General features: G+C 38.0%; 1 protein-coding gene across 4 annotated transcripts; it reads left to right on the top strand.

Annotated features, from left to right (window-relative positions):
• Positions 1–1,058: 1,058 nt before the first annotated feature.
• On the top strand, positions 1,059–9,011 carry LOC104453590. 4 transcript variants are annotated; one of them, XR_005553301.1, is made up of 10 exons: positions 1,059–1,476; positions 1,830–2,372; positions 2,790–3,992; positions 4,132–4,459; positions 4,645–4,900; positions 4,983–5,199; positions 5,313–5,666; positions 5,814–6,352; positions 6,890–7,720; positions 8,469–9,011. XR_005553301.1 is itself a non-coding variant. In XM_039318244.1 (9 exons), the coding sequence occupies exons 2-9, from the start codon at positions 1,360–1,362 to the stop codon at positions 5,865–5,867; spliced, it is 3,072 nt and encodes a 1,023-aa protein (XP_039174178.1). In that variant the 5' UTR covers positions 1,066–1,195; positions 1,277–1,359; the 3' UTR covers positions 5,868–6,422. The 4 variants fall into 4 exon arrangements, 2 of the variants coding, with proteins under 2 accessions (XP_018732968.2, XP_039174178.1); XR_005553300.1 differs by having other exon boundaries at positions 6,890–8,027; XM_039318244.1 differs by lacking the exons at positions 6,890–7,720; positions 8,469–9,011 and having other exon boundaries at positions 1,066–1,195; positions 1,277–1,476; positions 5,814–6,422.
• The last annotated feature ends 2,385 nt before the right edge of the window (positions 9,012–11,396 follow it).

Here is an 11,396-nt window from a genome sequence, read left to right as displayed (position 1 = left end):
ACATAGGTATCAGAGACTGAAAGTGTCGTGAAAATCAAATTGGGGCTTTTTTTTTAGCCATAATAAGATAAGTTCCGGTTCCCAATGTCAGTTCTGGTTCTAAAAAAAAAAGGGAACTGAGAATCGAAACCGATTCCTTTAAAATCGAGAATCGAACTAGAGCCAGTTCGGTTCTCCGATTCCTGGGGTTCCCGGTTCTACCTTCCCGGTTCTACCCGGGAAACCCCAGGAACCGCGCTCATAGTATCCACTTGACATGGTATAGTTTGGGACTGAAAACAATGGACAAGGCCTAGTACGCGTAGAAAGCATAGGTTGCAGGAAATCAAAATGCGGAAAAGCGGGGAAAAGCTTATGCCATTATGATAAAGAAAGTCATCAGACAGCGTTGGAAGACGAGAGGACGACTTTTTTGACTTTCGTAGACCTCGAATGGTTGGATGACAGAGGCCTGAGGACAAGGTGTCTCTAGCTCTCTATTATTTCAAGTGTTGAGTGTTCCGGCGATCCTTTGGAAGAGTTTCAATAATATATTAATATAGACGCTCAAAAAATAAAAGCGAGGTGATTGAATAATCTTCATCAAAAATAGAACATTCGATTCGTCTATTTTTTCATCTACTATTATTTCAGTATCAATAAATAATTTTATGCTTAATTTGTTTGGCGAAAAATAAATAAGTTGAGAATTATTTATTTATTTATTTATATCACTTGAAATAATTAATTATATTCAAATATTTTTTTGAATGATTAAAAAAATTCGTTCATTCTTATTACAAGCGAAATAAATGTTTATTTACAAAAAAAAAAATTATAATTTTTTATTTTATTTTTTACAATAATAACCAGTCATTCATGTCCTAAAATATAACTTCGTGATACGTTTTGGGACTGAAAACAGTGGACAGGTCTAGTACGTGTGGAAAGCTTGACATGCATTTATGCACTAAAGAAAGTCATCAGACTGTACGGAAGACAAGAGGACGACCGACCCCCGTCTTTGCACCTTTCGTGGACCCCGGGATGGCTGACGAAGACCTCGGGTTGCTTCTTTTCACCTTCCCCCTCTGAGGCTTCTTCGTCGTTAAGAATGCTTGCACCTTTCGTGGAACCAGGGATGGTTGACGAAGACCTCGAGTTGCTTCTTTTCACCTTCCCCCTGTCGGAGTTCAAAAGGGGACTGATGATGAGGGTACACGCTTTGCCCAATTTTCGCCTCGATAGTTTCTTGAAACCTTAAGAGTGATCTTTCCTTGGTGCTTTGATCGGCAAGGAAAGGGGAGAAGGAAACAAGGAGAAGATTCTGGTACGTGGGTTCAGGTGGATTTGAGAGGGAGCACGAACGGAGTGTTGGGTATGGACATAGCAGAGGGTGGGTCGAGCAGCAGGAGGAGAAGAGACAGTGACCTGACGGATATCGTCTTCTCTTGGTCTCTTCACGACATTCTCAACGAAAACTTCTACCATGACCAGGTTTCTCTTTACTCTTCTCATCTTTGCTTTTTAATTTTTATTATGCCCTTCTGGTTTTGTTCTCGTGTAAGTTAAACGACAATGTGTTGTTTACTTGAGAATTTTCCAGATGATGTTAGTTCGTTCCTTTTCTTTTCTTTTCTTTTCTTTTTTCCTGCTTTTAGTAAGCCTGGCCTTATAAGAACCTCGCATTCGACTTAGTGAGATAGAACCCTTTATGCTTTTACTTTGTCTGGCAAACTCATTAGGTATTTTAGGATTATATGTTATGATTTACGGAATTTGGTCGAATTATTTTTTGAATGTGAAGGTTGGTTGGTCATATTTGACATTTGGCGGAGCTGTTTTTGTAGGTGGGGACAATACCGGAGACATTTCAGTCGGTCCAGCATTATCTGGGATCTTATGTCTATCCTTTACTGGAAGAAACACGGGCGAGTCTGTGCTCGAGTTTGGAAAATATTTCTTCGCTGCCTTTCACCGAGGTTTATGACTTTGTGGAATGCAAGAGAAGTGGGAACTCATATGCTATTAAGGCTGGTCGGTGGAGCAATGAATCCAACACTCGTGGCAAGGAAAGTTACAAAACTTTGCCTGGAGATATCTTGATTCTAACTGATGCTAAGCCAGCAACTGTTGCTGACTTGGAGAGGTTTGGAAGAAGATGGGCGTTTGCATCGGTAAGGATGATTGGAGGGGACGGTGAAGAGGATGAGACATTGTCATCCACGTACTTTAAAGTGGAGGCATTATTGGACCATGAAGTAAAAAATTCCTGGAAGCCAATGTATGCAATTTTCCTGATAAATATAACCACTAACAGAAGGATATGGAATGCGTTGCATATGTCTCTGAACTTGGATATCGTGAAGGAACTTCTCTGCAAAGATTTGGTGGTATGAATTTCCTTTTTGTTCCTTTGGTCCATTTAGACTTAAAATTGCTATTATATTCCTCTAAGCTTCTAACTTTCACCAGAAAATAAGATAAATGTTACTTTAAGCCATTCTATTGCATTAATAGATTAGGATGATTCTTTCTTTTAGTTGGCCCATTTCATGATATGGAGATGAATGAAGATATGGGAAATTAGTGAAGTTACGTCTTAAACAGGGCAAATTATTTCCTTGGAGGCGACTTACTTGTTAGTACTAGGACCTTAAAATTTTCTAAACTATACTTTTCACGGGATTTGAGTTTGTGCTGGGCAGTGCTCTTTATATCATATGAACACCAATTAAGTTTCAGGGTCTCTAACCTTCTATCATATTTAAATGGAATGGATTATCACAAGAAATTTGTTTCTTTTGCAGGCTGATAAAGTTTCTAATCTCTGTATTACAAAAGGTAATGGTTCTGGGAGTGAGAGCCTTGACGAGAAATTGTGCCATAATCTGAATGAATCCCAAAAAGAAGCAGTTGGAGCCTGTCTCAGTAAACTCCAATGTGAGAACAAGCCATCTGTTGAACTGATATGGGGTCCTCCTGGAACTGGGAAAACTAAAACCGTCGCCACACTGCTATTTACTCTCTTGAAAAGGAAACATAGAACCATTGTTTGTGCACCTACAAATGTTGCCATCAAGGAAGTGGCATCGCGTGTTCTAAAGCTGCTAAAGGAATCAGATAGTGGTATAAGCACTGAAATGGAAAGTTTGCTCTGTTACTTTGGAGACATGGTTATTTTTGGGAACAAGGAGCGTCTGAAAGTTGATTCCGACATTGAACAAATATTTTTAGAACACCGTGTAGATTGTGTTGCTGAGTGCTTTTCTAAATTCACCGGTTGGCATCAGTGTCTAACTTCCATGATAGATACTCTTGCCGACTGTGTGCATCAATACCACATATTTTTGGAAAACGAACACACAAAAAGAGCGAAACCAGAAAGTGATGAGGATGGGAGCAAATGCAGAAGCAGTGAAAAAGATGGTAACTGTGAGCTTAAATCATTTCTTGAGTTTTTCAGGGACCGATTCAAGGCATCTGTCCAGCCCCTGCGGAGATGCCTCTTTATTTTCTGTACTCATATATCAAGAACTAATTTCCAGAATATTACATCCCTCATTAACTTACTTGATTCTTTTGAAACTTTATTATGTGGAGAGAAGTTGGATTCAGAGATGATGGAGATAACTCTTTCACGTGATGAACTTAGCCCGTTTCCATTTAAGATGTCCATGTGTCCACTATATAATTTATATATGAAGAGACAGGAATGCCTTTCCATGTTGCTAACCGTTTGTGATTCTCTGAAGGATCTAAAACTTCCAAACTTTACGAGTAAGGCCATGATAGCAGACTTCTGTTATCAACATGCTTCCCTGATTTTTTGCACTGCTTCTAGTTCATATAAGCTGTACTCTGTGGAAATGGAGCCTCTCAATTTACTGGTGATCGATGAGGCAGCCCAGTTGAAAGAATGCGAATCAGTAATTCCTCTGCAACTCCCTGGTGTCAAGCATTTGATTTTAGTAGGAGATGAGTGTCAGTTGCCTGCTATGGTCGAAAGCAAGGTAATGTTAAAATGTCTGAAAACTAACTTTTCAATTGGTTTTGAAAGATGTATAATATCCTTCTCTTAATTTGAGCTTAGATGGGCTAAATATTCTATACCTAACATCCGTTGAATTTTATATCATGTTTTATATACAGGTTTCCAATAGGGCCGGATTTGGAAGGAGTCTGTTTGAACGATTGAGTTCACTGGGTTATTCAAGGCAACTTCTCAATATACAATACCGGATGCATCCATCAATAAGTCTGTTCCCGACTTCAAACTTTTATCAAAACCAAATTTTGGATGGGCCAGATGTGAAGAGCAAAAGTTACAGGAAAAGTCATTTGCCATGGCCAATGTTTGGCCCTTACTCGTTCATAAATATTCCTGATGGACGAGAACAGTTCGGTGATGACCGCTGTAGCCTTAGAAACCTTGTTGAGGTGGAAATTATTTCAAGGATAGTGAGGAATCTGTACAGAGGTATGTCAAAAGAATTTTATACATATTGCTTCAAGCACTTGGAATTTACATGTATTACTTAATCATATAGGTGGAGATTATGATGGCCATTAATAGTTCTTCTCCTAGGATATTTCTTTTTAAGTTTTGCACCCCTGATAAAATCATATCACTGTTGTGACGGTTTTATTTCCTTTTCTTTGCAGCTTGGGATATGTCAAAAGAAGATCTGACAGTAGGTGTGATATCTCCCTACACAGCTCAGGTTGCTGCAGTACAAGCTAAACTTGGAAAAAGGTATGAAAATATCGAGGGCTTTATGGTCAAGGTGAAGTCAGTGGATGGATTCCAAGGTGGTGAAGAAGACATTGTTATAATATCCACTGTAAGATCAAACTTGTGTGGGGATATTGGTTTCTTGTCCAGTACTAAGAGAACCAATGTTGCTCTTACCAGGGCCAGGTACTCTATCCTCTTAACTTTGTCAAATTACATATTTGGAGTGATATAGCCTGTAAATCCCAGAGTTATTTCCTATCTATAGGTATTGTCTGTGGATTCTGGGAAATGGGAAAACACTGACGAAAAGCAATTCTGTATGGAAAGCTTTGGTTGACAATGCTATGAGTCGTAGATGTTTCTACAATGTTGACGATGACAAGGAACTGGCTAACGCCATCTTAGATGTGAAGAAAGAGAATAATGAGCTTGATGACCTGCTAGACAGAAACAGTGTACTTTTCAGAAATGCTAGGTGGAAGGTAAAAAACTTTGCTCAACAGTATTCTATGGCTACATTTAATTTTCAAAATAAGCATTAAGTTTTAAAGAATTTGTGACAACTTATCTTATTATCATGCTTTGGTCTTTTCAGGTTCTTTTCAGTGACAACTTCCTGAAGTCTTTCAGAAAGTTGACATCACTCGGGACAAAGATGTCAATCATTATGCTTCTGTCAAGACTATCCAGTGGCTGGAGACCAAAGAAGGGGAATGTGGATATAATTTGTGAACACTCATCTCATATCGTGAGACAATTTAAGGCTGAAGGTCTCTATGTCTTATGCACGATTGATATTGTAAAGGAACAGAGATACATCCAAATCCTGAAGATATGGGATGTAGTGCCTTTAAAGGATGTGGCAAAATTGGTCAAACGTTTGGACAGCATATTCAGGAAATACAGTGATGATTTTATCAGTCGTTGCAATGAGAAATGCATTGAAGGGGTAAGCTTGATCATTTCTTCTTAAGATAGGTAGCACAATACTTACTAAATTAGAAAGCTTCTCTTTTCCAGATAGATGACTAAAATATCTTGAATTGGTTCTAATACCCTATTTTCTTTCATTTCAATTGCCTCTTCCTGTTATAGGGGTCAGGAAGTTCCGAAGACATGGGTCTGTCCTTCTGATTTTGTCCGCTGTTGAAGTCCTGGTGAAGATCAATTTGGGAGTAGTTTTCATGCTGATGCTTCCGATCGTAGGCCGTATGCAGAGAATGCGAAAGTGAGTGGGAGTTTGCTTCTGATGAAATTCTACCCATTATCATCAGATGTTGTCAGCCATTTGCTTGATGACAGTGATGGTAACGAAGCAAGTCTTCCATTTGAAGTAAAAGAGCAAGAACAAGAGTTAATTCTTTTCCCCAGAAGCACTTTTTATACTCGGGCGATCTGGAACCTGAAAAACTACAGTCCTGACATGAAGTTTCTTAGAAATGAGAAAACACATGATAAAGCAACCAAGGGATTTCAGGAAATCTAAAGTGGTATCAGCCACAGCAAAGATGCCTCTTCAAAAATCAATGTTGAGGAATTTGGTGAAGGAGCAGAGGATTGTGTATTGCGCCAGCTTTTTGTGACCATCAGTGTAAAATTATGTTTTGTGGTCAAACATGTATCTTAACTTAGAAGGTACATAAAATGTCATGGGAAGATGTTTGAACAATTGAATAAATATTCAGCAATTTTTGCAATGAACAAACATATGCAAGGTTAATAGATTGTCAAATCTTTTTATGAATTAGTCCGGACAAGAAGTTAACCTGCTTGCTGAAACTGAAGATCAATTTGTGCGGCAATAGTCTTTATTTTGGTCTTTGTGCCACTTCTTTAGTTTGCGTGTCCATTTAATCAAAAACTTTCATATTAAATTTTGCGATTGTAGCATTCTACATATAAAGGGAAATTTGTATTTTAAATGAAAATATGCAATTATAAGCAGAACTGAGAAAGGACCATGTTCTTCAAATCTTGCTGTGGGTGAAGATTTTCATTGCCAGCTGATGTAAATGCTATCCATGTCTCCTAGTATATCATTACAATCTTGGTGCATCAGCATGTTCTAATTTCATTTTCACTGTTAGTTACATGAATGTAGAAATTATGAGATTGCATGTGTAGTGTGGGTATTCCCATCAGTTTGTTGAATATAATTTTTCAATCGTGCAGCTCTAGCATTGGGGCAAAACAGAGTAAAAAGCTCTTCAGTTGATGAGATTGTTGATGATGCAGCATTATTCAAGGATATCCCTGATTCATTTGCTTATGTATCTCCCAACTCTTATCTCCTTGTTATAACTTTTCGTAAGCTTCTGATGATGCTAGATGGAACAGTTGGGGTTTCATTCTTTGAAAGGTTTCCCAATCTGAGGGAGTTTTTTGATTGCCAATCCTACAATTCTAGACCAGTTGCCTTGCAAAGTCTTCTAAAAACAAAGGAAGTTACTAAGGAGGCTTGATCCTTCCAGAGTCTTCACTGAAATAACGTCCCACATAAAGGGTGGTCTTCAACCAGCAGATGGTTGTGAAGGCAAACTTGACAGACTAGCTTATGTTTGACTTTCAGAGGATCATTTCTTCACTCTGAGTGTTCAGAGGAGAAGAAATTTATGACGCTTTTGAGGATTATGAAAAGATGAAAATGAATAATGGTGAATCTGATTTGGCCGATCTTGTCAATGATCTTCATTGCCGTCTTCTTCGTGAGCAGTTTGCTGGAAAGGTCGTGGATTTTGAATATATTGATGAAGTGCAGGATCTCACCACGAGACAAATTTCACTGTTCAAGTATATCTGTAGAAACGTTGATGGGGGTCTTTGTGTTTTCTGGCGACACTGCATAAACTATTGCAAGGGGAATAGTCTTCAGGTCTGAAGACATAAGGTCCGTTTTCTACAAGGAGTTCTTGATAAATTCAACGGATGGACCTGATGTCACAATGGAAAAGGGTTGTCTTTCCAAAACTTTCCATTTGAACCAGAACTTCCGCACTCATGCTGGTATACTCAAAACTGGTGCAGAGCGTTGTTGATCTTCTTTACCATTTTTTCCCTTTATCCGTTGATGCTTTGAGGCCTGAAACTAGCTTTATATGTGGAGAAGCCGCAATTTTACTAGAATCAGAGAATGATGAGTGCCATACTATTACTTTTTGGCAACAATAATGTTGGTAGTAATTTGGTTGGCTTTGGGGCAGAGCAGGTTATTTTGGTTCAAGATGATCATTCTCGAAATGAAGTTTCAAACCTTGTGAGAGGGTAAGCCCTAGTTCTGACAATAGTGGAGTGCAAGGTGTTGGAATTTCAGGTAGGTGTGCGTCAGGTTGGATTGTTTGCTATGTGATTTTAATGTTAGCAGCAGTAGAGATTTCAAGATCATTCTTTTATGGCCAATTTATTTTTTTGATGGGTCATGACCAATTTGCTGCTAGCTGTTACTCTGTAAAATGCTTGGATTTGCGTTTTCATTCTACTGTACCCTCTTTTTGTATGTGGACAATATCATCTAGATACACATACTGTAGAATTTGTTTGGGCTGATGTCAACATCATCCTCTAGGTTAATGGACAATGTTAAAGATTTTGCAACTTTACTGATCTTGATTGGCTGGTGTGTAGAACTTAGTCCAAATATTCTCTTCCTAAATGTTTGAGATCTGTTCATTTATTCATAAAACTCGAAATCTGTCCTTTTGGTCTTAAATCAGATGTCTTTACCCGAAACTTTTTTCCCGGTAACATTTTGTAGGACATCTTATTGTACAACGTTTTTGGCACGTCACCTCTTAAAAGTCAATGGAGGGTCATTTATGGATCCATGAAGGAGCGAGCTTTGCTCAATAACAGCTCTCAATGGTCTTCCCCAAGTTTCGATGATGCGAAGCACAATATATTATGCTCTGAATTGAAGCAATTGTATGTCGCAATTACTCAGACAAGGTTAAGATTGTGGATTGGTGAGAATACCCTGGAGTTCTCCAAACCAATGTTCGACTACTGGAAGAAGAAGTGGCTCATTCAAGTTAGGGTGGTAGATCATGCCCTTGGAGAAGCAATGCAGGTCACGAGCACGCCAGAGGAGTGGAAGTCACAAGGTTTTAGGGTCAGCTGTTTTTCTGTTTTTTTCTTTATTAATTGTTTCCACTTCACGGAATTCTTATTTTCGCCTCATTTGGAGTCAACATGATCTGTGGATGCTAGGGATTTTGCAATGACAATGTGATTGTAAAAGTGTGATTGATCCTGAACAAACTGTGTATAACGGGGACGTTCCGTGGTACAAAATATGGTGATCGAATTCCGACATTATTGGTTTTTTAATACTTTGGTCGAATACTTTATTTAGACAAAATGGATAAGCCATATGATATGAATTTTCCTTGAATGTTTCTCCTCTTTTGAAGTTATCAGGTCAGTGGCAGTGCCTTTTTTCAGTTTAAGGCTACACCATTGATTTTTCCAATAATGGTGGATGTTACGTTACTTTAATTGAGTTATTTTTTATTTTCAAAGTTTTACTTATTTTTTACTTATATAAGGGTATTATGGTCATATACAATTTATATTTAATATAAACGCACTAGTGTAGGGTTTTTGTTACATAGAAACCTACAGCCCCTCTTTGTTTCTTTTACGTTTTCCTTCTTCTCCTCCTCTTTATTCCTTCTCTCTTTCTTCTTTCTCTCTTGCTACTTGATGTGGGTTCTTTAATCAGCTTTGTGATACGGTATTAGAGCAGATCTGACTACCCGATTCCTTGATCCTATTGCTGGTTTGAGAGTCCCCTAGTAACCCTACTTCTTCTCTGGTGCGCAGCCACCTAAAGCTGCAATTTTTATATTTTTTCTCTTCAAGTCTCTATACATATAAGATAAGAAGATATAAGATTCATCAGGTTCGATTTGTGAACATGGATTACAACACTTATTGATCAGTGGATTTAAGAATCAAAGTACTTTCTTGATTATGGTTAACTGATCTTGTTGGATTTCCATCAAACATATAATTATTTGAATCGAGATTTCTGGTAAGATATTTTCTTCTATATAGCAGCCTATATTTATGAGATTTTAGCATCCCTTTGGTTAATTGATGGAGCCAATTACATCTGATTATACATTAGTATTGTTATTATGTTGCCTTCTTGATTAGTGGTATATATATTTATATTGAGATTATGATGATACTAAGGCTTCTACAGATAGTGTCGATATTCGGATTACCACTATTAAATTAAATGGATCCTCCAATTACTTGTTATGGGCTCAAGCTGTGAAGGTCTATATTAATGCCAAAGGGAAACTCAATTATCTTACTCTAGACCCTCCTGCTGAAAATTCTAAAGACTATAGTGATTGGATGAGAGAGATTGATACACTTTTTGTGTGGTTATGGAATAGCATGGAACCATCCATCGCTACTAATGTCATGTTCCACACAACTGCTAAGGGAGTGTGGGATGATCTTATGGAGAGTTACTCACAAGACAAAAATATGTCTAGAGTTTATGAATTATATAAGATCTTTAATTTTAAACATGAGGACAAGTCTCTTGGAGAGTGTTATAGTACTTTGAAAGGTATGTGGGAAGAACTTAATATCAGTCCATCAGTATTGATGTTGAGAGACTTAAGACATAGCCAGCTGAATTTCAAATGGCCAAGTTTTTATTTGGCTTGAATGCTAACTTGTAGCATGTAAAGAGTCAGCTTCTTGCTGGAGAGAGTTTCTTCTATGAATGAAGTATTTTTCGAATTCAGCGCATTGTCCTCCGTCTTCTACATTATCTAAAGACAATTCACCATTTGTGGCTAGTGGTGGTGGTGGTCATGGTCATGGTTGTGGTGGTGGACGTAGTGGACAAAGTTGTGATCGAGATAGCTATTAGTGTATATACTATGGCAAATTCGGTCATATTGTTGACACTTGTTGGGCCAAGCATGGCAAGCCTAAGTGAGCTCAATGATTAATTACTATAAATGCTACTGTGTCTAAAGGGAGTGCTGGAAATGTGTCTTACAGCAACATGAACCCATCTATCCCACCTGGGGGTAATTCTTCTGAGTCTATAGGTCGGGATGATATGGTTGCACAATTCATCAAGCATGTCCAACAATTAGAGACTTCCAATTTCTCATCCACTGCCACTCTTGCACATACAAGTAACATGGCATTTTTCTCTACTTTGTTTCCTAGCACCTCTTGGATCATATGACAAATAAGCAAGAACTATTTTCTTCCCACCACAACTCCGGTCCTTCATTGGAAGTTATTTTAGCTAATGGTTCATTGACTTAAGTGGTTGGATCAGGGACTATTTCACTTACACCTTCCTTATCTTTGTTCTTTGTTTTACATATTCCCCAACTTCCTTTGAATTTGTTATCTATTAGTCAATTAACTAAAGCTCTTAGTTGTTCAGTTAAATTTTACCCATTTTATTGCGTTTTTCAGGACCTTCAAACAAAAGATGATTAGTGGAGGGTATGAACGTGATGGACTCTACTATCTAAATGGTGTCTCCATTGTTGACACCAATGGTCTAGCTACTAGTTCTATTAACCCCCTATTATGGCATTCTCGTTTAGGGCATTTATCTTTATTTAAGTTACAACAAATAATTTGCGAGTATAAATCAATTTCTACTCTTGAGTGTGAGGTTTGTGAACTTAGGAAA

The sequence above is a fragment of the Eucalyptus grandis genome, chromosome 7 (genome assembly GCF_016545825.1).
Source record: "Eucalyptus grandis isolate ANBG69807.140 chromosome 7, ASM1654582v1, whole genome shotgun sequence".
Classification (NCBI taxonomy): domain Eukaryota; kingdom Viridiplantae; phylum Streptophyta; class Magnoliopsida; order Myrtales; family Myrtaceae; genus Eucalyptus; species Eucalyptus grandis.
The sequence above is the reverse complement of the archived record's forward strand: the minus strand, read 5'-3'. Positions and strand labels throughout refer to the sequence as shown.